At 39.7% G+C, this 27,368-nt stretch overlaps 1 protein-coding gene across 1 annotated transcript in view; it reads right to left on the reverse strand.

The window, feature by feature from the left end:
- Positions 1–27,368, reverse strand: part of GBF1 (golgi brefeldin A resistant guanine nucleotide exchange factor 1) — a 110,055-nt gene that overhangs the window by 45,759 nt on the left and 36,928 nt on the right. The window contains 1 exon segment of the mRNA XM_086616674.1: positions 733–864. Coding sequence (XP_086472800.1) covers positions 733–864 — 132 coding nt within the window.

Here is a 27,368-nt window from a genome sequence, read left to right on the forward strand (position 1 = left end):
TTACAATGTAAAGGAGGAAAAGAACTAAGAAATCTAAACTTGAGGGGAGAAAGACAGGTGAGAAAATTATACATAATTTTCTCCAAGTGAGAATATGTATAAACATAGACAATAAGTTTTTTAATTCATACAGGTATGATCAAAAGTACTAACAGAATTTTCACAGAAAAATCAACCACCACTAACAACTCGATGACACATTGAAGGTAGACAGAAGGTCAGCTAATGAGTTACTACAAGCCAACTGAGCCATGGGAACTGACCACATGCGCATTATTCTGGGACCGTGCAAAAACACATCCTCCCTCTAGAGCAGAAATACTAGTCCACAAAACTAAAATTCTACTGTGTTCATGCATATTACAACATTCTAATTCAAGCTGGTATTCTCCTCTTCCTGGCCCCTCCCCTCCCGCCTCCTCCTTTTGCTCAGATTGCATTAAAAAGCAATTGTTGACCACCACAGCCCAGCAGTGGGCCACAAGCACGTGCAGCAGTCAGGGCAGACTAGAAGCTTTGGCTCCATTTCCAGCATTGCTGTAGCACCATGAAAGACTCGCAGGTATGACATTAAGAAACTGCAGATGCCCATTTCCCCAGCATTAATGACAATTTTCTTATTTCCCCGATCTCCTCATTAAGACTGCAAGCATGTATCCCAGCCAATGACATGTCTCAAGGAGATGCATTTGGCTGGCATTTTGGTAAATCTCAGGAAGCCACACAACATACCTATTAGTGCATATGAGAGGAACTTGTTCACGGAGGTGAGAGCCAATCCAGTTATGGGGCCTGTAGTGTCTTCAGAACGGATTACTTCCAGGAAAGGCCGAAGAAAGACGTTGGGTTCAATTTCAGATAGCTCTGTTAAAATAAAAATAATTTTATAGAGACATTAAATTAGACTTGATTAATTAGGATTCATTTTCTCTTGAAGAATCTACAGCCAGCTTAATCTCAGAGGAAAGAGGCCTGTAATAGCTTAGTTTCAGAAGGCTCCTGGGAAGGTCAGGGTTACTTTTAAACATATATACACACACATGCGTGCGCAAGCACACACACATATATGTACATATTTTTTAAAGCAATGGTTTGTGAAGTTCACTTTCTTATGATCTTCAAAACAGCCTTCTGGAGCCTTCTAAAACAAATCCTATTGTAAGAACACTCTGTAAACACCACAGAGCCACTGCTGCCCAAATTCATGTTTTAATTAACTCGCAGATACAGTTACATTTTCCTAGTACTCTTGGAATTGCGTGATCACATGAACTATATATACTCTGCCTCACCTTCCGCCCTTCTGTAACATCCTACTACACATGCAGCCTCATACCAATCACATGTGCAGTACAAATATACAACCAGGTTAGCTGGCTCCTTTGCAGCTCTTTGCCTGAATACAAACTGCATTTCTGCAGCACTAGAAGTTTGCTTGGTAAAGATAGGAAAAACCCACAAGATAAACAAACTCAAAAACTCGTCTATCTTGTTCTCAGAATACCTGTATAAGCCTCTCAACCAAAGAAGAAAAAAGGGTACTCTTCTTTACTTGCTGATTTGGATAGCAAGTATCCTCTCTAAAGCTGCAACACAAGAAGGCAGATGCACTGAGCTGTTGAGCTGGAGAAAGGACAGCTAACGAGCTTCCTAAACTTTTCAAGGTGATCAATGGGAGCTTTGAGAATGAAAAAGAAACACAGACAAGAACAGCCAGAACTAGGGAAGTGACAAAAAAACCCAACCAACCGAAAACCAAACAAAACCCAAAAACAAACACAAAAAAAAACAACACAAGGAATCAAGATAAGAGAAGCCCTGAGGAGGATTTCAGAGAAAAAGCATCAAAAGGTGAAGGTGACTACAATACAGTCAGTACACAGGTAAAGAAGAGTGTCTTAAAAGTAACTTGGATAATCCCTAGACCAGAAATATTTAAGTACAAACACTTGGCTCAACTTGCTGAAACCTACATTTTATTCCTAATAAAAGTTAACAAGTCTAACAGCTAATAGTGTCACAGGAACACTGGCATTTATATTCTTGATGATCCATATTGCACTTATCTGTCATATGAGCTTCTTTGAGGTGGGGAGAAAAAAAGCCTGTAATTCCTGGATCCTTAGACAAGCTGCTGCTTTTCTACCAACATAACTCAATTGTTTTACTTTAAAAAAAAATAAAATCCAAATCCTCCTGATTCTAAAATGAGTGAAATTCCACCTTATCATAGTTTCTATTGAAAAGCCTTAAGTGTCAAAGAAAAAAAACCTATCAGAAAGCACATTAACGTAACTGTGAAAATTACATTGAGGAAACAAACCAAGAATAATGCAGAGCTTTCTGTTTCAAATAGTTAAGACCATGGAGAACAACAAAGTGCAAAAGTTTTGCTGTTAACTAAAGCAAAACTGCAATTAAAAAAAAGGAACTTTGACAATCACTAGGCAGTCTCTTACCTTTCAGTCACCAGTTCAAATCAGGCCAACACCACTAACTTGTGAGAGGTTAAAAGGAACGTGATGATTCAATGTTTTTGGCTTAAGAACAACTCCCCCAACTTGTCAGATAATATCCTGGTGTGATATTACAATTGTGTCACCTCTCAGTAGCTCATGGAAATGCAGAGGATCATAAGACATGCTTTCATCAATGTTTATTTAAGTGTGCTTTATAGAACATTTGTCTGGTTACAAGTACTTGGACAACATTAAATATAGTAAGAATATAGTAAGACTACTAGAGATCAACACTCAAACTCTTCTTCCCAAAACTGATCCTTTCCATAGAACAGTCAGCACCACCATAATCCTGTCAATTCCTCAGCCTACTTCAATCCAGTGAGGCCCAGGACGTAAAGTTGCACCTTGATTAGTAAGAAGAATGAGACTTCAGCAGATACACATAGCTACACAGCTGCAATGAGATGATTAAGACAAACTTGCTAGCAGAAGATACATAGGTTATCATACTCTCCATTAATCCATTTTTGGGACAACAAATAGAAGTTTTCTTCACAAGAGGGGGGGGGAAATTTAATTTTTTTCTTTCCATTAAAGTCTTGATGTGGTTAAGATTAGATTCCCCTTCAGACTTACTGAAATTCCCAACTTACATGAAGATCACAAAATGGCTTGTCAGAATTAGGATTAACTTAGGCACATACTGATGATTACACAGCAACTCTGGCCAGCTTCCCTGATATTCAGAGACTCTAGCTTTTATGGTAACACAGCATTTTACATTAAGCTCTTTGAAAACTGACTGTGTATGCTGTAAAACTGTTTCAGACTGGATAGTTGGTGCTGTGTTGTTGAAAAAAAAGTCATACTGAAAAAGAAGAGAGTATTTTTAGTGCAAGACTTACCCACTAAAGGAGTACTGTCTGAAAGATCTAAATTTCAGTGAAACATCAATCGCACTGTTCATTGTTTGCATCTGAGGAGTTCTCACTTGATTACTACAATGAGCTCTTCTTACCAGCAGCATTTGCAGGCACTGAGGACTTACAGGAGTCACCAACTCCCTTTTCAAAGAACTCGGTAATGGTACTTGCTTCAATAGGAAGACTGGGAGCACAGAAAAACACTCATACTATAGCTAATCTTGCTATATCCTATCTTGAAGCAGATTACTCTCACTGGCTGATGTATCAGTTCAGTATCTGAAAGTGGCACTGAAGTTACTTGGAATTTTTTAACCAACTAAATTTTTGCAAACAAGTCAGTCAGTTGGAGGCCAATCCTTTTAACTCAGTCCTGTTGAGTTCAGCGAAGTCAGTTCAGCAGCTCTCCCCCTGAAAGGTTTCCATAGCCTTATATACTGAACGTGGCAGTGTCCAGAAACAACCTGCCAGCCCTTTCAGATCAATAACTACAACTGCAAAGTGCGTTCCATGCTAGCTTTTACTACCACAGCTCAAGTTTAATGTAGAGTGTAGAACAGTAGGAACTGAATAACATTCTTTTCACAATACTTTGGTAAAGTAGGACCACATCTTTACAGGGAATTGTTCTGCCCAGCAAGTTAAAACTTCATGAAAGAGACACTACAAAAAGTCTTAATCTTTTTTGACACCTAACTGTAAAAGCAATGCTATGCTCTCCTGAAAATATCTAAGAACCTCAGAACGGTCAGTAAAATCAATTATAACTTTAATAATTCCTTTGCCAAACAAAGCTATATAAAGTAAATATTGAATGTTTGGAAGTACATACTTGAACTTTTATAAAAGCTTTCCAAAAAAAGCAGCTCTGATTTTTCCACTCTCTGGTTCTTCTTCTGCCAGGTTCAGGAATTAGAAGTAGGAAACCATAACCAGTGAGAGACTTTTGACAATTGCTGATAGAGATGTTTCTCCAAGTATATTTCCTAGCAAGAGACATTTCTCGGTGTTTGAACGAGAACACATGAGATAGTTCTCTGCTTAGGTAACTACTTTCAACACTGGAGAAAAAACAAACACATGCAAAACTCCCCTAAAACCCACCGGCCCTGCAAGCATGACCTTAGCCTAGGGTATTACAAGTGGAAAAAGTGAACAAATGTCCACAAGGAGATCAAGATTTCACTAGGGATTCCTACAAGCAGCCTTTCTTTTCAATCTACACAAAGCTAGGGAAAATTATGTTAAAACATGATTTGGTCTTACATGAAGAGCCTGGGCTGCTTGGGGGCCAGCTGAAAAGCACTTCCCATTTTTTTCACACAGGTCCCTTCAATAAAATTTCAGGGAAGCAAACACAGACTAGCACCAGCACTACACTCAAAATGTTTAACTAGTTCAAAGCAGTGCATGGAGATTGAGAAGAAAGGAAAGAGTATCTTAAGTTGCATATCTGAAAGCCATCTCTTCAGGCTGGCAATTTTAATATGAGAAGGGAATTCCTTTGAGACCACAGTGCTTTCCTTCATTCATCCTATGGATTATTTGTGCTCAGACACACATGCCTATAAAGATATTTAAACAATTAATTCATATTTAAGCATCTAACTCCCATTTCAGCAATCCCATCCAGCCATTCCGGCACTTCAGCAAACAAGCTGCATCAGACCTCCGGCGTCCCCTCTCTCCTGAAGAACAGGTCCCCATCGGACAAGGTTTCTTATTGTTAGCACACTGTTTGGCACATTCCTGATCTAAAACGCTCACATAAGCTGCTTTCTCTGGCAGTTCAACTCTTCACTCCTGAATGACTCTTATCAGGATCGGCTATGCATTCCGAATCAGAGTAAATGAACAAGAAAAATTGTTTATGACAAGTTATTTCAACATCATTTGTCCCCAGGACAGGCACTGCAACCCAAACCACATGACCTGGACTTCTCTGATGCAGCAGCTGTTGGCCTTTGACGCCCAGCCTTCAGAAAGGCTGTCTCAGTTGTATCCCACGCACCTCTCCAATGCAGACGAGCTCAGACAGGAGCAATGCTTCAAGCATGTGCTATTACCTCCCTTGCTTACGCACTGAACTGTACAATGAACAGGAATCCTCTTTCTTCTTAAGGTGAGAAAAAGACAAAAATAACACTGTAACAGAGCAGAAATACAGTTCTTCAGGACTCCTGCCTATGACCTCAATGAGTTTGTGCCACAGAAAATTGAGGTAACAGCAAGCGCTTCCGGGCTCACCCTCAAAAACACTTTCTGGAAACACTGCCTTTCTGGCCTACGTGACTTTATATGCACTTTATTCTCAGTTCACTCACTAAACATCAAAACATTTTGTCTTTTCACCCAAGGGTGAGAAGTACCTGCAGTCTCTCTCAGCAAGTCAGAGAGAAGAAAAGTTACAAAGAAAAAAGGACAAAGTTATACTTGTCTTTTAAAACTATCTAAAAGTATTGAGAGGCCACACTCTTCAGATTTTCAAAAACATTTCTGAAGCCTTAACTGCTGGAATAAATACTGGCCTAATGCCACCCAGATCAAAATGCAGGATCACAGGGAAAGGAGAATTCCTTTGAGCTAGTCCTGTGAGTATCTGTTGGTTATTTAGAGATTAACAAATATAGCAAACAGAACTACAGTAACTCGTCTTATCTAAAAATTTGCAGAGCTTGAATCTGCTTTACATAGAGTCAGTTAGGTAACAGCCACAGAACAGCATATGCTACTGGTTCTAGGTCCTTGGCAAAACCACAATTTCAGCAGCTCTACAGCTGATGAGCTGAGGAGGCACACGTTTCACCACTCAAAAAACAATTCTCCAGACTGACTGGAACACATGCCACCCTGCACCTGCAACGAAAGACATGCCTGACTTCTTCTAGCTAGGAAGTTTAGTCCAACACTTACTCCAGTTCACTACCAGTCAATTAATGTAGGGTAACAAGTGTAAAAAAGCTAAGCTAGATGATTCACATTCATTTGTTCCTGAACACATGTTCCCCTCTGTGCAGTCCTGACACAGTCAGGCTTCAAGTGAAAAGAATCCTCTGCCATTCCTCCCCTCAAGGGGTTTTTGTTGTTGTTTTCATCTTGTTTTTCTTGAAACGTCTAGACCAGACCTTGCAACACAATGCAATGCATATCACACTTCTAGAGATTTTCTTATCTGAAACGAGAATGGATTGCTACTTATACAGTCCGACTTAGCAACTAACACGATCAGAAAAATCTCTAGTCCTAAGTCCTGAAAAAATATGGCAATGTCCACTAAACTCGATAAATATGAGGTCATCAAAAAGAGCAGCCATCTGACATTCCCTACAGGTTCTCCAAAATATCATTGTCTTATTCCAATCTAAGTTCTTAATAGATGACGAGAACTGGATTCTGGTAGTTACGGTGAACTTCAGGAGCCAGACGCCTACATCTTAGTTTCCAGAATGCATAAATACTGCAAGCTATTTTAAAAAGGCTGCTGGGATCGCACAACACAGTACACGAGCTCACTGTGGCAATGTGTGGAAGGAAGCTTTGTGTACCTCTGAAATCAATACTTCGCTAGAATAAGCATTACCAAAAGCTTTATATATCACAGAAGTAAACATAGGCCCAAAATGAAGGATATTCAAGCCAATGAAGGAGAAGTGAGAATTAACTGCCATCCTTTTCAGTATGCCTATAAAATATACTCTTCAAAGCTAATTCCCTGTAAACTAAAGTGGTCATTCAGGGGCCCAGGGCCACCATATCAGAGGGAAACAGTGCCATTCACTGCCGCACATGAATGCAAGCTAGAGTTACAAATGCAGTTTGACAGGGGAACCCAGAGCTGTCAAGCCTGTTCTGTTTGCCTAATTTCATTACAATGGCACAAATGCTTTCATTTGTCACACTCCAGCTTCATGTGTTTTTCTCTCTTTCATTAAACCTGACTTTAACAAATGATTGTTCCACAGTACCAAGATCTCAAGCATCCCTCAGAATTGAGATTTTTATTTTGAGGAAGGATGACAGAATGAATACTGAGCATTTGACTCTTGACATCCTGTGGTCAGGGCAGCATAAACTCAATTGAAATAGTCCTCCTATAGGAATTATCTACATCTACCAGCAAAGCAGGAGCACTGACAGTCCCACCAGTTTTAGCCATAGTTATCAGAGGTTTCATCTGACGCTATGCTTCAAGTTCAGCTGTTCTGACTGCCCATGAAAAAAATGTCCAGGCATTTCTTCATAAGCAGGTACTTGCTAGAGTATCTTCAGCCAAAATTACAGTGAAAACTCCAGCTGTATCTCCATCATTATTCCAAATAGTACTTCATTCACAAGGAAAACAAGTGCCATCAACAGGAAGTACAGAGCTACACAAGGTGCAAACTTTAATGGTTTCTATCTAGATGGACTTAAAGTACAGACATGGCTACTCACTTCTTGAATTTTTAACGCCAGTCATACAGATTGCTGAGTGCAGGAAAAAAAAAGTTGTTGGGGATAGCAGCTTATTTCAAAAGTTAAAGTTGTTTAATTCTGCTCTTATTTCTTAGCACCGAGGAAACAGCAGAGATGGAAATAATCGCATCTTGACAAACTTTTTTCTGAGTTATGATTGACATGTGTTAGTCAGAGGTTATATTCAAAAGGCTCTGCTTCAAAATAAGAATAGCTCTTAAAGTGAAGTGAGGGGTAATTTGGCATAGCAAGGCTGAAGGTCATCAGAAAACCTTGCTATGAATCCTAGATCATTTTCTCCCACTCTGTGACCTGAATACCTCTGAAAGGACCATGACTACTCTGATGAAAGGCAACAAATCAATTAACTCTACATAGTAAAAGCCTACTGTTTCCAAATTGGTCTCTCATAGGTGTGTTTATTGCCAGTGTGAACAGTAATACCTATCTGCCTTTAAGTGTAATTTCAACGCTAATCCACACTTGTTTTCTAGAAACCCTTCCTCCTATGTCATACTAGAGGATAAGCATTAGAGCAACACCTGATTATGCTAGCACATTCCAGAGAAAGATTAGATCCAGACCCATGATTTGGTAAAGCCACATATGCAAATTCAGAATTACTTAAATAAATTTTGATCTCTGTTACAGAGAGGCTGACTGCTCTCAGGGAAAGGAGAAAGGGGAATACAGCTGACCTGAGCCTCCAATAGGTTCTGGAATATACAACTACTTCTGTGGCTTTTTCAGATAGACGCAAACTCTAAATGGTTAGTGCCAACTGCAAAGGGATTTAATCCTACTCCAGAAAATTGAATTCCTCAATAGCTCTACAACACTGATTTGAGATCCTATCCTTTCTGAAAGTTGTTTTTTTTTTTCCCCATGGGCAGAAGTTACTTAACACGAAGATCTAAAAAACTTCCAGGGAAGAGAGACAACTTTACCATACACCTATAAGGAAAAGTCCTTCAGGAAGCTAAATCATAATGCGTTTCACAGGTAACTAAAATTTAACATCTACTCTTTAAAAAAAAAAAAAAATCAACAACAAAACATCCCATATCCACGGGTGAGCGAAGTGCAAGTAAGCTTCACCTTTGTCTCCATTTAGAACCAGCTGAAACTGTTTCGAAAGATTCCTTACAGAAAATCACCACGCACATGACAACAGCCAGTTCTTGTGATGAACCTGCACCAGCTCTGAACTTCAGAACCATGGGCACTCCTCTGATCCAATGACATTCAACTCTAACTGAAATTACTAAACCAAACTAAACCAAAGCAAAAAGCAGTCATCCCATGACAAATTCATCTGCCCTTGACCAAACGCTGATAGTTATTGATCTTGCTGCTGTTGTGAATTAGGGCCAGGTTTCCCAAGGTTCCCTCCTAATACGAGAAAGAGAGCATGGCCACTCTAACAAGGCCGACTAGGCTAAATGAAACCTATGGGGAATTGCATTGCACGCTGCCAAGTCCAGAGGATGGACTGATCCGTCCATCTTACTGACAGCACAAGTTTGATGTATGTCAAGTTTAAGCACTCTTTTTCCTCTCTAAAAGAAATTGGCACATGTCGAAGGAAGACCAATTAGGTTGTGACACTCTACAGAACTCTATTCAATCACTGGACTTGCTTCACTATGATATTTATACGTCCTGCACAGTACCAGGCCCAAACTAAGCAGGCAATTTAAAAGCCCAGGAGAAATTAAAACTTCTTCCCTGGTATTTTAAAGCACAGTAACTCTCCACAGCTTTGTGTGTCTACCACGCTATGAATAGCGCTCTCATTGCAAATTCACCATGTTGTGAAAAGGAAACCTTCACTATTACTAAGAGGCTGGAGAAAAAGATTACAGTTTTATCATCAATTAGCTGTCTGATGTTACCCTATTCTGTTTACCCCTTCCTCAAGGGAAGTCCATGAGTGCCAAGGGGAAAAATTACAAGGAAATTGAAGAACAACAAATCCCAAACAAGTCAAGACATCCCTTGTGTTGGCAGAGAATCTAAAAAGCATCAGTGAGACAGACAAAACCCGAAGAACGAAATGAAGAAAAGCCTGATGGCCCAAGAGGAAAGAGAATCTTTTAATGACAAGAATCTCTCAAAGGTTTAATGTACCTTGCTGTTATGATTTACACAAATTCTTCTATTCAACCTGAACCAATCTCAGAGACATTGTGTTTTGCCATGTTATCACCAGAAAGTAAAATTCCCAAGTGCTAACAGCAAAACACAATTGCCGAGAGCTCAAGAACCAACACACGAAGTTACCACAGATGCAAAATGGGAGCCTCAGGGAGAACAGGGTGAGAAACATCGTGGGAATATATCAGTATCAAAACTGCAGGAGTGGAAAGAGAACAGAAGCAAAAAGGGAGAGAGACTGGCCTGGTGGCAGTCCATCCAACTCTTGCCTTAATTTATTGCAGCAGTAAAAAACTAAGCAACTTTTTTTTTTCCCCCACAGCAATAACTGAAACAATCGGTAATCTCTGTGTACACATGCAAGCAGAAATTCAGACTGTCTCCATTAAAAGGCAGCTCGATTTCTAGAATGACGACAAGTGAATATTATGTTCTTGAGAATGGACTGGGGATAGAAATTAAGTTCTGCATACTGCCATGTTCTAGAGCCATCTACTGATACAAGGTGCTGATGGTACATGAAGGGAGGCAGAAGCCTGAGATTTAACACTCATTTACAGGTTTTTTGCAACTGAAGAGATCTGTGAATGCAATTCAACTTCAGTGCCCACCAAATAGGATGTATCTTAAGATGGGCATCATGGAAACAATACTACATCAATACCCAATTCCATTAAATACATTTTTTTCCATCTCCTGGAATCAGGCATCAGCTGTAAAACAATAAAATATCTGTGAGGAACCAAAATGACCTAAAAATCTGTGCAGAGGAAAGAAGGGATTCCACACATTCATAAAAAGTCAGTTGTCCTTATTGCAGCCTGGACAGAGGACACAAGCAGTTACCTTCTCTACCAGTTGGGACCCCAAGAATTATACTTCACCATATCTGAATACGAAGACAGTAATTCAGCCTTCATTAACAAACCTCCACAACTACTAGGGTCAAAGCACTATCCCAAAAGAAAGAGCAAAGTTTATTAGCAGGTGAGAGGTAGAAAAGTATTTTTGATTCCTATTCTGCCAGCTCCTCCAGACTCAGAGGATTCTCATAGCTAAACAGAATGATGTGCATTCAGCAGAAAAAAGGTACAGGTAGTTTGGAACGATTCCTCTTTCAAGCAGCAAGACTTCGGTGCCATTTGGGGTTGAACCTGAACTAGCTGTTCCCCTGGCAAGAGATGATCTTTGTCAGCAAGTTCCATAATTGGCATTTTTAACCAAAGCTAGGATTGTTTGGTCAAGAAAACTTGTCAACAACACCTTTTTCTTACAGCCTACAAGGTTAAATACTACTGATTTTGTTCCACTTGCACTATCTGAAGAAGTTGACGTGACAGAAATTGAAGAATTTCAGGATTTTCAGATTTCACATTGTGGTCTACCCAGTTCTATAAATTTATCCAGGATTCTGACATGATTTCCATCAGGAGGTCTATACAATGCTACAAATCCTACTTATGCCACTATTTCAGAACATACACAAATACAGATAGCCTATGAATGCAACTATTTTCACGAGGCAACAAGATACATACTCTGAAGCACCAGATGGAGTCAAAGCTCTTTCTGCAACACCTTTGGCCAGTGATCAGTTGCAATCCAGGACAAAATTTTTCTGCTCACATCCTTAACATTCCCAATTTAGACAAAGTTTTTCAGGGCAGAAAGAGTCCATGACTGACAGCTCATATCCTTCCTAGGAAGACCGCAAACACCAAATAAAGATTCAGGTACAGTATGGCTTGACATTAGCAACCCCATGGTCCTGCTTCCTATTGCATCAGCATGTCTGAAGCAGCCCTTTAGCAGATGAGAGATAACTCGTATCCTGAGCAGCAGGCTTTTATAAGGAGTATGAGTAAGTCCTTGGTATACAGGCCACTAGCACTGTATCTTAGAAAGAGAATACTGGCTACAGTCTCTAAGAAAGTGCCAAATAGATCTGGTTTAGCCTATCGCTAATGGTTTTGATGTAGTACATGCCACGACAGAAGAAATCACTAGGGTGCTTCAGAAGCTCAACTGAGTGATCCTGTCCTAACTATATAAAGGCCATCGCTGACTGCATGCTGTCCAGCAAGTGATCTAAAAGCAACAGCACAGCACAAAACTTCAACTCACACGGATAAACGGGGCTGTTTGTTCAAGTCAGCTCCAGTTCACATGCTCATGTAGGTTTCTTCAATCCCTCTCTCCTTCCCTTAGGCACAATACAGCCTGGCTCTTCAACTGAAATACACAACACACTGAACAGGTCAGTGGACACAATTCTGCTTTAACCTCCCAACCCTAGCATTTCTGCTACCATGACCTCTGGGATGGAACCATTATACTTCAACAACATTTGTTCCCAGGACTTGGTAAAAAAGCAACGACAGAAGAAATTCCTTTTGATTTTCGAGCCTAGTCCTACAGAATTTGCTCTGACAGAATATAAGCACATATGAGATAAGCACATATGCAAATAAACTGAGCATCACATGGTAGCAGATCCTTGATCACAGTTAAATGAGTCTGCTCTCAGCCTCTGCCACTTGCCTCCCTTTCATGCTCTTGGGCAAGTCACTTCATCTCTGCTTCAATTCCTCACATGAATGGGGGACACATTTGGCCTTTTTATGTGCTGTGCCAATAGACTGGAAATAATCTCCAAAAAAAACAGCTCACAGTAATAGCAATCTAATAAAGGCTTCCTGCACTATCATCCCATGTTTCCCCAAAACCAAAAGTTAACTACGGCTCTTGGGGAAGGAAGCTATTTTTCAAGTTCAAATTCAAGTTAGGGAAATATGACAAGCACTGTATAACACATGTTAAGATCAAAATAATCTTTATAATCTATCACACAGAAAAACAGTAAATCAGTTTGTGAAGTAACAAGGAAATTAACGGGGACCATACTAGAGTCATATCTAGAAACAACCTGGCAGTGCTTGCCACTCACTTTTTGTGTCAGTGTTAAGGAACTTTATTTTAAAAAAAAAGCACAACTTAACTTTCAGAGGAGCTAATGAATGAGGCGAAGGAAACATACACCATTTTCTAAAAAGCAGCAGTTAAGCAGCTAGGAAATTCTCAGTCTTGTCAGAATGAAACCACTTGACACAGAGTAACGTTTTGTTCAGCTTTGAGGCCAGTGCTTAAATCAGAAAGTGACTGTAGGTAACAGAAGGACTTCGACGGCCCTTCCAAAAACTTGGGATGAAATCCCAAAGCTCTGGGAGAGTAAGGCGAGCACCTGTTTTCCTGAACAGTTGATTTTTTATGCTGCATACTTTACACAGAAGCCGCATTATTCTAGAGAAGCTGCATTCCAGCCAAAAGTGCACAGTTAATGTTTTTGCAGCCCCCAGCCTTCAGTGATGGATGACCATTTTATAACGAAATACTTTATGCTCAATCAACTTACAAATAATGGATGTTTATCACACTGAATTAAAAGAATGTTTGAACAAAAAAAAAAATGCAACAGAAGAGAGTCAGTGATGAGTAGGAGCAAAAGTTATTCCTGTTAAGGGTGGTTCAAAAAAACCCCAACTGATGTTTGACTTTAACTCTTTCACTGCTCTCCAATAACAAGTGGAAATGATGCATGAACTAGTATTTGCTCTGAAAACACCTACACATAAGTCCTGGTCCAGATTATTGAGACATGACAATATAAGGCTTCTACAAAAAGTTTTTAGTCCATAACGTCTCAATTAGGTTTCCAAAAAGCTAAGGCTAATAACTAAGCACTGTCTGAAGATAAACCTTTCAAAATACTTTAATCTCTCATGGCCATTCAGCATTACACAAAATCATTCCTCAGGCACCTCTTCATCAGCTGTATGGTTTTCTCCTCTACCATTGCTTCCACCTGCCAATGCTGAGTGATAAAACAGCGATATAAATGCCCTGCACTCAAAGACTACTGCGATTTCTGGATCAAGGTTTGGAACCAAACACCCAAATTCAACTGATAATCTTATTCAAGACTTGGTGCTTGCTGTTATACCACAGCCACTACTGCTGTTACACATTACACATCAAAACCCAGCGCTTCCAGGGCCATATTTGAATCGACACTAGCCCTTGAAAAAGCCACAGCAGAAGCGCTCATTGTGCCTTTTCTCCCAAATATCAAATGAAAAACTCTAATCTAGTTCAAACACGAGAGAATATCTTTTCATTGTCCTATTACCTTACACTTTTAGGAAAAGAGTCTCTTCTAACAGGAATAAAGGGATGAAAGAATGCAGATGCGTATGAGATGCAGTGAACACAAGCTGTAACAAGGGAAATGTCAATTAAATATTGTGAAAGACATTTTCTAAAGAAGAGTGGACAAACATCACAACAGTTTACCCAGAGAAATTGTGGGAACTCCATCCCTGGATATAATCAGAATTCAGCTGGCTCTAACCCTGAACACAATCTCACTCCCAAGCTGGTCATGCTTTCATCAGGGGATTGAAGCACACAACCTCCAGAGGTCTCTTCCTACCTAAATTATTCCAATTCTGACTTGTGCTTAGCAGAAATGAAAAAAAGCCTCTGAATTGTACATTATAAAGTAAAGAGTTTTCCTTCCCAGATCTTCTACCGGTTAGTACCAGCAATAACTAAATAGAAAGCAGGAGTTCATTCCAGAACTATCCCTAGAAACATTCATGATTTTCTAAACCAGTCTTCTGAACAGAAGCTGCAGACTTAGGCTGTGACTGAAGGGAAAAAAAGTAACACCACAGTTTACCAAATTTGGGGACTTCCAGAAAACTAGCAGAAATAGAGCATGTTGCTCCCGTCTTCTCTTCAAACGATATGGCATCTGCTGCAGATATCAAGGTCATCAAACAAACAGCACCTTGGTCCTGAGACGCAACTTCAGATCTAGATCAATTCCCCCAGTCACACTGCAACCATCTCAAGCCCCACTAAGTTCAGAGTTAATTTATGGAGCCTTCACACTACAGTTTGAAGCACTGCAAATATTAATCAGTCCAAGATTCCTAGTCACAAGATCAATTCTCCTCCCCTCCCCATTCCTCAGCTGAAGGCTGGCACTCAATGAATCAGACCAAAGGGAGAATAGAGTTCCAGCACCTGCTTCAGCTTTTAAGTGTCCAATTGAAACTGTTGTGATCTGGCAGCGGGCATTCTGAAGATGTCATTTTCCTGCTCTGTGAAGGACTGAATCACAGCACAAAAAGAATCCAAATAGAGAAATGAGTGAAAAGAGCAGCAGCGGGCAAAGGAAGCCACAACTTAATTTAATACGGCCAAAGAAAAAGAGCAGCTGAAGACAGTGTGCTACAAAGTACCACATCTTCTCTACAACTGAGCATCTTACTCACTCTCTGTGTCAGTTGATTACTATAGGCAGTGCTAAGTGTGCATTATTTTCCACATTTGGGACAACACTTTTCAAAAAATGGAGTAAAATATGACTCCATGCTGTCGTGTGCTTCGGAATAACCTTATTACTAGAACATCATAGACTAGGGTTGTCTGCCACAGTAACATTAGGATTTTAAATCTGGAAATATAAAATACATTCCTTCGAGAGAGGGAAGTCAGCAAACAGAGCCAGTGTGTTCATTTTATACCAGCATGCTGATGGGAAACATCCTGCTTTTACATAACACCACACTGATAACTCAAAAACGTAATTCAACACATGCTTTCCTCATACAGAGAAATAAAGTCAAACACATTTAGTCTTCATCATAACGGGTCTCTTCACATCATCTCTTCAGTGACTGCCAAACTGAAACAAGATTATACCTACAAGCAGATTCCTTCCACAAACAGAAAAGAGACTCTCACTATTAGCACAACAGTCTGTTTCAAGACAAAAAAAAAAAAACACAGGCACACCCTTTAGCCCTGGTCAACACAGAATATCTGTATCGTTTCCCTTAAGAATGTAATTGAAGCCTAAGAGAATGGCAAAACTCCTAAGATGAATGCAGCTTTACTGGGCTAAGAGCCTTTGCAACAGTAGGGTAGCACTCACAGTAGGTAGGCTGCACTTACAGACTACTGTCAGCAGTTTAACTACAGTTTAAATTTGCCACTAGCACAGGGCAAAATGGAGGGGTACAGAAATTGTAAAACAAATATGCAAAAATAAAAATGTCTCAATTGTTTTAAAAGAATTATTAAAAAACTCTACATGAACCCCATCAACACTCAATCTCACTTAATCTTATTCCCTTCACCAACACGACCACTAAGATCTAATTCTTCCAGCTCTCAAGGCTTCCTTGGTCACAGAAACTGCTCACTGAAATTTCTCAAAATGCTCGAGAGGCAGAAAGCAGAGTGGAGAAAGAGTTAACGCACAGCTGGGAGAAAGTTTCCCTGGAAAATTGGAACACATGCTGTGGCTGTGACTAAATTTCACACTGGTTCTGTTGAGTACAAACATCCACAACTGTGTGCATTTGAGAGAGTCAGAGAAAAAGAAATGCTCCTTATGTATTAGCTTCACCTGCTAGGTTCCTTCAAATGGAGAATGACATGCTCTAGGGAACAGCAGAATCCTTCAGATTCACTTCACATTTCAAGCAGAGATGAGGTGCCAAAGGGGGAGGGAGGAAAAAAAAAAAAGTGGAAGGAAAGGAGTCCTTCCCTTCCCTGCTCCCACATTTTTTGGAATATACCGGAAAGTAAAGCCTATGGTCTGGCAGAGTTGATTCTGCTGTTTAAAACTAGATGTGTCAGCACAGAAGTCACCTGAGCTGCCACTGAAGACATCTGTGCTATCCAAGTACATAAAAGAGGAACTGCACAGAGTGAACAGGGAAGAATGCGTGCATGCGCACACACGCATATGGATTTTAAAGATCAAGTGATTGTGTTTTAAACAAACGGGCAGCATTTATCTGGTCAGAGGTAACTACGCAGTGGAGATTAAGAATTACCAAGATCAACCAGTACAAAACCACAGAAAGGTTCAGATTGGAAGAGGTCTCTGGAGGTCACCTACTTCAACTTCCTGCTCATGCAAAGAACAGCTCTGTGTTGATGGGGTTGCTCAGGCCTTGTTCAGATCAATTTAAGAGTCTCCATGGACGGAGACTCCATTTTCTCTTCCCATGTCCCAGTATTTAACTCTCTCTAGAAAGAATTTTCTCTCCTATGCTCAGCTGGAATTTCTTCTGTTAAAAAATCATGACTATGCATCTCTTGGCTTCTCTGAGAAAAAGTGACTCCATCTTTTTTGTGATCCTCCTTTAGGTAGTGGAAGACTGCAATTACGTCCCCCTCACCCTTTTCCAGACTAAATAAGCCTACATATTTCTAGAAGACTACAGCCTGGAGCTGTGCGATAAAGTGTTTGAAAGCAGTGTACTGCAAAAGGAACAAGCAAAGCAGACTAATGATCCTCTAGTCACAGTGAAAAGAATTTCACAACATGGATGATTCTCACAGAAGGTTTTAACTGGTTAACCACATTACAAGTTAGAAAACCCACTTCTTAAGCTTCAGAAACTATAGGCTATGATCTGGTCTGCTTGTTCATAAGAAAGATTGGGGGGGAATGGCATACTGTTTTCATCACATCGGTATGAAGACCAGGAAATAGGAGAACTGTTCTACTGGAGAGTCAGATCAGTGTTTTAGGGAATACTTCAATGTCTTGATAAAGTCTGGCAGATTGCACAGACAACATCAACAGCATTTGTACCTGTAATGGGGGCTTTGTTCTAAACTGCTGACTGATCTGTTACGGAATGGCAGGAAGGCATTAAAAAAGGAAAAAAAAAAAAAAAAAAAAGATGCATCTTCACTGAAATGAGAGATCTCAAGAGGGGCTATCAATGCCAAAAGACAGGCAGAGGGGCTAGCATTTATACTTATCTTTCCTATACTAGTAAATAACAGTAGATTAAATATACAGTAACACTTTCTTCTCCTCAAAGCATTTTCACCAAACTACACAGAAGCAGAAAAGCTGGCAGACACATAGTTTAAGACACACAGCTATAATATCTAGAAGTAGACCATGGAATTACTGTCATCTCCAGGACGCCCAACACTGTGCTAGGTAGAGACAGAGAAATTCTGCTCTGCCTTTTCAAAAGAGGTTATTATGTGTCCACATTTAAAAAGAAGGCAGGTGGGGAAGATCTTAACTATACCAGTCTTTTATCTGTTTGATTGACTCTATTTCCCAAATGACCACAAAGTTCTGTTCAGTACATAAGGACCATTTTCTAGCCATGTCTCCTTGATAGAACTAGTAAATGTAGGGTGAGCAGATCAGTATAATCACTGCTTCAGCTTTCACTACCCATTTCACTACTTAACTAACTTAAAAGGTTACAAAGACCCTCAAAGCAAGGTATTATCACTTGCTCTCATAATGGCTACATAACAGACTTCCTAGTTGACCTGAAGTACTTACTTTCACACGCCTTTTCATCAATGGACACATCAACTTAAAAAAAAAAAAAAACAACATCCCTCTTTCCCCAGTGTTCTCTTCACCAAACTAACCAGACTCCAAGTAAAACAGACAGTGATTTATCCCTACGTCATATCACATGAAAAGTAGAAGTACTTGGTGAGTTCATTTTCTTTAGCTGAATTGCAATCAGGTGTTCATTTATACTGTTTTACATATACTGACAGTGACTTGTACTTCCTATCCCAACTATCTACAACAGTGCTCACACAAGCAATATATACCCGCATCTCATCTTTGAATTTCAAGGATTACAGAACTGTAGATAGCTACAGATCCTAATGCCTTACAGTCCTCTCTGTCTCAGAGGGAAGGGCCACCTAGATTCTAGCATTGCTCTGTACTGGATCTTGTTAGATATTGGCTAAGAAACTGACAAAGATTTCTTTAAAAAAAAAAAAAAAATTGTTTCCACACACCATGAAAAATAAACCCCTTAAAAGACCACTAGTGCCAATCACAAAGTTGCTTATAACCAGGACACAGCAGAAGTGGTTCAACTTCATGAGTGTGGGTAGGTAACTACCAAGAATTCAAAGTACATTGTTGTGCAGGTCCCCATCCCTGGAGATATTAAAAAGCTGCCTGGATGTGGTCCTGAGCAACCAGCTCTGGTGGCCCTGCTTGAGCAGGTGAGTTGGACCAGATAACTTCCAGAGGTCCCTTCCAACCTCAGCCATTTTGCGATTCTTACAATTTTACATTGGCAGCCATGTTACTGAAACGTTTCAAAAGGGCTCAGCTCCAAAGAGAAATCCTGTGATTACCAGAGGCTTAGTTTTCTGCCAGGGGTTTCTATCCTTTAGATTTACAGAGGACCACTCAAAAAAAAAAAAAAAGAAGAAACAAAACACAAAACCTCAATGATGCAAAGCTGAAGCTATTTTAAATAATTCTAAAATCAATTATCAAACATCTCATGACTTAAAGATGGCTTCAATTCTTGAGGCCATCAGAAACAGATGGGAGAAGCTTATTCTGCTGTTCTTCTTAAGGTACCTCATATAATATGCATATGCAAGAAGAAGGGAGAAAATTACTTAATAGCACATCAGACTCTGCAGTCCTTATTCTTTCACTTACATACATGAATGATGATTTGTGTGCCTGCCTAGCAAGACAACCTTCAGAAGAGATTAGAAACTGACCTATAATTCAAGACATCAATATTTATTATTAACTATGCCATCTGGGAAAGCTCCTAAAGTGTCTGATTTGGAATGTGGTTCTTTTAATTTCAGGAATTCAGGCACTAATGGCAACTATTAGAAAGGAGAAGACAGAAGTTATCTTAACTTCAAAATTAGCTTTTGTACCACCTTAACATTTTCCTTATCCATTAACTATTATTCTGTGGGAAGCAGTCCCTTATATTTTCCAGTTCTCCTTGAAAGTGTAAGCAGCTGCCTTATAAAGAAGCCAAGTTCTTCAGACTATTAAAACAAAACAAAACCTGTATTTTTAGACTTTGCTCAATTGAAATAATTTTATTTGAATGCTATACATCGTTTATTAACTGAATTTACAGGCATTTATTTACTTTAGAAAGTCACTGGTGGGGAGCACTTAAGAATTGCAGACCCTCACATTTTACTTACTACTATACAAATTAATGTATGATGACATTCTAACAGAATTCAGCTGAGAGTTACATCTGCCCGAACTGTACTAATAGGCAACCACCAGTCACTAAGCCATAGATAAGTCAATACTATATTTCACAAAAAATCCCCCAAAAACTTCTGCTTCACTTTATTCTAAACAGCTCCTGCAACCACTGAACAAACATTACCATATCAAATGTGCACTATTTCGACTGTAAGCAACTAGGAGAAAACAAAGCACTTTTCACAAACTGATAGAAATCATAACTACAGCCTATTTAAATAAATTTCTCTGAGTTAAGCAACTACTTCAGAAATAATTTGACTAAAGTATGAACAGCCACCAGGTAAGCTAACCAAAAACCTCCCTGCTTTCTCATTATTAGGCTTTTTAGAAGCAACAACTAAACATCTTGCTCTACATTAGAATTTTAATTTCCTGGAGTAAGTCCTGGCAGTTTCTTAGCTTTCTAGTATGTTTCAGAGTAACGATAAAATCAGCAATCCAGAAGACACAAGACTTCAGAGGATATAAGGATCCTCCGGTACATTTGTTTTCCAAACAAATCTTTTGCACTGTCCTGTTGGCCACTGAAGAGCTGTAGCAGTGCTAGGGAGGGACCTTGGGGTTAGGCTGGGGAGAAGGTACTTCAAAGCCAGAGAAGAAAAGACAGGAATGTCAGGGATCTATTACTATTACTCAGTAAATCCAAAATCTGGATAAAGTAAACCAACATAAATTGATTTATTAAATCATTAACAGGACAGCAATTATTTTCACAATCTTATAATTTTGTATCAGGCATCCTTATTTCAGAATCAATGACAATACACAACAAAAAAACCCAAACATACAAGACCAAAACATACATTCAGCAAGCTTCATATTTAGCATACTTTGAATTTCCTTAGCTATAACCAGATTTATTCTATCAGAAATTGTATATGGTCTCCAAAGAACTAGTGCATGACCTTGCATCTCTTATGAGAAGTCACAGCTGTATTCCCACATTGACTGATAAAGACAACTGAACAGGCAGAGTCCCACACCCTCTTTGAAAACAGGCCAGACATTTTAAACTCATCTCACTGAAAAATGATTTGCTGCCATCATAATTAAGCATTTCTGGCTTTCTATTACACGGTTCAGAACCAAATAGATCACTCTTAAAGTGCCAGACAACTTCATATCCTGATCCAAGTGACAAAAGGTAGAAAACCACCATAAGTGGTTTCTCATACATCCCCTTTTAAAGGCTAACGTCCTGGCAACACAGATCTCAGTATTGTCAGAAATGGGTTAGGTCTCAAAGAAGGTTCAGTCCAAAACCAGAAGTCTTAGAAGCTGGGAAGAAATGTCAGGTATAGAATTCAGAAACTAAAAAAATTAATAAGATATAGGAATTGTGGAAGCAGAACAGCTGGTTAGAAAAAGTATGGTTAATAAAGCTCAGGAGCTGCAGGAAGGAAAAAAACAATGTTGGAAGAAGTTATGGTTAACATGACCAATGTATCAGACCGATACTTGCTGAGCAACAGATTGGCCCAGAGTTAGCAAGTGTTCAATAATATCTGTCCCACTGCACAGAAAGACCAGTCTATTAAACACTAGTGTGATACTAAACAGACATCTTCCAAATCTCTGCCTAGGTAAGCATTTCAACATGAAATGTAACTTTCTGTTCTTAATAATATTAAAGAAGTCAGTAGGACAAACTGTAAGGCCTCCTTCCACAAAGATAACATCCCTTTCAGGGATATAGGACTCCATTTCTTTTTCTGAAAATTTAAGTGAATAATAAAATCTACTAATAAATCAGTTCTGAATTCCTGTCAGGTACAGCACAGCAAGTTCTGTCCCTCACACCTGGCTCTGCCTTTCCAAACAGCTCTGGTTTAACAAATCTGCTCCTTTGCACCACAATTCTGGGAAGGATTAATCTGGCCACAACCCAGTCTACGTCCCACTCTGTTAAATGCTACTGGGTCCAGCTGTGTTGGGTCCGTATCTTCATCCTTTCTCCACGAGGAAGCTACTGAAAGCCCTCAAAAGAAGCAGTCGCAAGAAAACTTCACGCTTTGTGTTTTTAACTAAAAAGATTAAAGTGCAAAAAGCAAACAATAAGCTTAAAATCTTCATATACAGATCTTATCTTCCTTGCCAGCTTTTGCATGGCCTCTTCAGCTTACTCTAAGGTTTTGTCTAGGATAAGCAGGAAACCTGTACTGCTCATAATGCAGTATCTTGCAGCCTGTCAGCTTTAACAGGCACTGATCAGGCTCAACTTGGATCACTTCCTGAACTCTCACCATCTTCTACCCCCAGCATCTAGAAATTTATCAACTTTACCTTTGATCTCTCTTCCCTACCATGTCAAAACGGGCATGTCACCAGGGCTGAAGTCAGGAAGTCATCTCTTCAGAGCTATACAAACAGACACCCTCTGCCCAGACCACTGTTTACTGCTCAGTTTCTTTAAACAACCCTTTCTTAATCAAAACCAGTAAATAACCCACCAAAAACAATTCCGTAGAGACCTCTATGACACACATAAGAAAAAAAGACAGTTATTTTTAAAAACCATTGTAACAGGAGCCTTTGTTATTTTGAAATAGCAAGTTAATGCTCATTAGCTTAGTACTAATTAACTGTCTTCCTATTCTATACCTTGAATGTTTGCAGACAGGATGTTAATTGGCACACTGAATTGGGAGGATCAGAGCAGACACAAAGAGGATCTGCTGTCTCCTCCAACACACAAGGAAGCCGAGCAATTTCTCCTGTTGAGTGCAGCATATAAATGTATCCATGTTTGTCCCCAATCTCTTCATTCCATTTTTTAAGCCTCATTTACGTTGCAGTTACCTCTTGGCGCATGCTGTGTCCAGCTAGAAAAATCATTAGTACTAATCCAAAAAAGGTAAACTCCATTGACTGTATGATAAGTATCCCTTGCACTCCTGTTTCTCCTAGCCTGTCCTGCAATTGTGTCCCAATCTGCCAGCATTAACACAGATACACAGCGGTATTTATTTGATGCCTATTCCACCAAGCTGTATTCACACTAAATCCTCCATGTGTATTTAATAAATCACACTAGTTAGGTGGGCAGATTAGGTTCCAAGTCACCTAATGACTATATCATGAGCTGCAGGTATTAAAGGGATTAATATTAATCTTAGCCATTTCAATTCACTGCGAGAGGCCAGCCCCTGTTCCAACAGGAGCCGCAGCAGGCAGTGCAAGAAATTCTAAACAAGAGCATGAAGATTATGAGGGCTTCCTCATTCTGTCTGTGAGTCTTCTCTACCAGGATACAGGGCAGCGAATCCCCGGCAAAGACAGACTCATAAATAAACACACAACACCACAAATACTTTGAGCAGCTGAGCCCAGCATAGCGTTGTTTTCACTCACTATCTGCTTCTCCTGTAAACCCACACCTCCAAGCACACTCAGGAATTTGAAAGGCTTGCACAGCGCCGATTTGTTTTCTTTCACATAAAAGCACACCACTTCATTACTCATAATAAATTACTCATTTTAAATGAGTTGTGGAACTAACAGCTAAAATGAGCTGTGTTCAGAGATGAGAGCAGCAGGGGAATCTAAAAGGGTAACTATTGGACTGAGGTTAAAAATGATGTCAAGACTCCAACAGATTTGACCCACTTTATTCTTTGCAAGAATGATCATTATAAGCAGGAGTTCTTAAAAATGGAGAGAAACCCTTCTATGGTGTTTTTGTCAAACTAAAACATAAAAATGGACTGATACAACTAAACAACTCATTTTCTGAGAGAGTGCTACATTTCATCACAGTGTTTGGCAAAGATCCCGAAGTGAGGGTCCTGGCCTCAACCTTCGTTGACATTGGGAGAATATCAACCATAAACATTAGCTTAAAAATTCCAGAAGTCAGTCTTGGTCTACTGCAAATTTAGATGCAGCTGAGTGCTGAAAAAGGAGTAGGCTTTTACAGCTCACAGTTAATTCAGAGCACCACAGAAAGCTACAAGAGCCATCAAACAGCTGTGTTCTGGAGACTAGCTAGGAAAAACAAAAGGAAAAGAGGGAGTTGAGTCAGCAATATTCCCTGCCTTCACTGAAACACCCTAGACTCTCAAAAGTAGTCAGAGATCAGATTAAACCAGAGTATAGGCCTGCCACAATCTAGTAACAGTTCAGCAGGTCCTCCAGGCACAACAGTAGCCTCAAAACCTCAGCGTGGATACAGCGTAGAGCTGAATACGGTACACTCACTTGGAAGCAAGTAGCTCACAACCGACGGAACAGGAAAGGACCACTGCATTAAATAAGATAGAGAAAAAGTACTGAACTTGTGTCACACTAAAATGTAAGTGATGTGAGGGAATGGTGCAGTTTATCCGAGTTTATAAACTAAATGCCAGGAAACAGACTTAAAATTAAACTGCATCACACGCAGCTGAGCAGATGGGAGGGGATCCATTAAGTGCACTGTCCAACCCTTCCAAAGGCAGAATGGGAGAAGAGACTGAGTTGACATTTTCTGTATTGTAAACAATCTGCTGTCTTTCACATGAGAAATATCTGGCAGCAAGGAGTGCACAGCTCACACGCTTACACACTCACACTGTTTTGTTTAGGTTGGGAAAGGGTTTTGTTTGTTTGTTTTAAGAAAAGGACAAAGGAGAAAACAAGATGCAACATGCACAGGTTTTATACTCTCTAAGCCCTCAGCAATCAAATAACTCCGTCCCAGTGCAACCTTTTAAAAGGTAAAGGTATGCTATGGTCATGCAGCTAAAACCATTTCAGATGCTTGAGAAAGGGTTTTGTGTAGTGGGCCATGCTATTTTGGAATGGATGGAACATTTTACATGCCAAATTCACATTCAGATATAGGCAAACTCTTGAGTATATTTTTCAGGACAAGTAACCATATAGCCAATATAGCCACATAAATATTTAATGTTTTTTAACCTCTAGAATGGTTGATTTAAAAACTGACATATATTGAGTTTGATACTTATAACCCCACAAAACTGAACTCTCAATCTCATGATTCAAAATTATTATTAAAAAAATAAAACCCAAAAAGTCTGAGAAAATAAATAAATAATAAAATAAATATCTGCGCCCAGGTTTAGAGGTTTTAAGTTCATATTACGCAATCCTCAACCACCATTATGTTTAGTCCAACAGCAGAGTAACATCCACCAAACTTTCAAGACTGCAAGAGCTAGAGTACTTGACATGCTTTCCTCTATGCACACCCTTAACAGTGAATGTGCAGACTCCAAAGCAGAGTAGGAGCCAAACGAAACACAGTAGTAACCTTATACTCTTGTGACCAAATGGGAGTCATTAGTCATTAGTTGTCTTTTCACATTTCCTCTAGTCCAATCTGAAACGCATGCTCAAAAACTGTAGTAGCTCACTAAAAATTCTATTTCTGGGTTCTCTTAAACAAGGCAGCCTTCATCGAATCTACTTTTAGAAGACAGGTTTGAGTGAAAGATAGCCGTCCAGCTTGCAGTTTGATTTTTGAGCTGTGGAAGTTGTAACTCTGGTAACTTAGCTGACACAACGCTGTCAGCAAGAAACTAGCTTTCTTCTACCAAGTTTCCTTTCTCAAAGTCTTTGGTCTTTATAAACCAAAAATAACAAATACTATTACACATTAAATATCTTCTAAGTTGTTTGTTTTCTGGGGTTTTAGGGTTGGAGGGGAAGGTTCTTTTAAATGCAGAAAGCAAGATATTGAAAATAGAGGTCTTTACGCTCAAACTCCCCTACCACTGCCCAAGAACACGATCTATAATTTTCACCTTATTTACAAAACCAATAAAAGCAAACTCTGCTTAGCTTCAGAAGCAGGGGTAGAAGGCAGGGTATTTTTAGCACTTTGGCAGGGACAAAGACAGTCCCAGTACTAGACATTCTTGTAGTGCTAACAGGCTGCAAAACCCTCATACGAAAGACGCTATTCAGACCTGTGGACACTGTATAAATATAGGCGTATGTGAGAACTATTTCTGTGCACGGTAGCAAAATTTTTCCTCCCCATGAAGTCCTCTATAGATGAAGCCATTCTGCCTGCTGCTGTGTCCACAGTCCATTCTGCACACAAGGTCAGGCCCATCCAGTGGAGCTGCATCAGTCTCCTGGAATGCTGAAGTCCACATATTTGCCATTCAACATGAAAACTGCTTTTCAAGTTCAATCAGCTATAAATGTTGCTTGTTTTTAATTTTCCACTGAACTTCCTGGAACCTATTATCAGACTGTCAGGGATGTATATTTAGCAATGGCAACACGGCCTTTTTGCCACTGCCCCATTGCTCATGTCACCTCCAATAAACAGAAAAACAAACCCCAGCAAATGACATTTTTTGCAGGCTATTTACTGCCAGCACGAGGTAGTGGGTGAAAGTGGAAGTGCATGAGGAAGCCTTCATTCATTTAAAAAAAAATTAAAAAAAAAAAAAAAAAAAAATCAAGTGATCCCTAAGGAGTGGGACAAAAGGGAACATTAACTTACCACTTACACATTAAGCCCCATCTATGGCCCCCAGCTAATATCCACAAGGCTGTTAGTGAAAAATGTTTGCAGAGAAAAGCTGACTGAAAATACTTGCCTCTTACACCTGCAATCGTCTAAATTTCAGAGTCCTCTTAAATGGTCATGCACGAAATGATTGCATTTGCACAAATGACTATTCTTATGCAGTACTGCTTGAGTGCTAGAGCTTAAAAAAAAAATAAAATTATGAAGTCTGGTTCACCTCCCTGCTGAAACATTATCTCATAGAGAAGGGTTCTCACTCATGTTTTGCAAAATAAATTTAGCAATAACAGCTTCTCTCAAAAGGAACAGAAGACATCACCAACTGGGAAAGGAACATAGATACAAAACTCAAACAGCTAATGGACTGTAGTATATTGTTAGCACCCTTTATGACAGATGGCAAGTTACGTGTGGAACTAAGAAGAGTAACAGTAATTTTAAGCATTTCATGTGGAAAAGGAAACCTGCTTCAAGAAATCAGAAGGTCACAGAATCACAGAATGTTAGGGATTGGAAGAGACCTCAAAGGATCATCCAGTCCAATCCCCCTGCCTGAGCAGGACCACCTAGATCAGATCACACAAGAATGCGTCCAGGCGGGTTTTGAACATCTCCAGAGAAGGAGACTCCACAACCTCTCTGGGAAGCCTGTTCCAGTGTTCTGTTACCCTCACTGGGAAGAAGTTCTTCCTCATGTTTAAGCGGAACCTCCTGTGTTCCAGCTTATATCCATTTCCCCTTGTCCTATCATTGGA

This window comes from Tauraco erythrolophus, chromosome 9 (assembly GCF_009769465.1).
Source record: "Tauraco erythrolophus isolate bTauEry1 chromosome 9, bTauEry1.pri, whole genome shotgun sequence".
NCBI lineage: Eukaryota > Metazoa > Chordata > Aves > Musophagiformes > Musophagidae > Tauraco > Tauraco erythrolophus.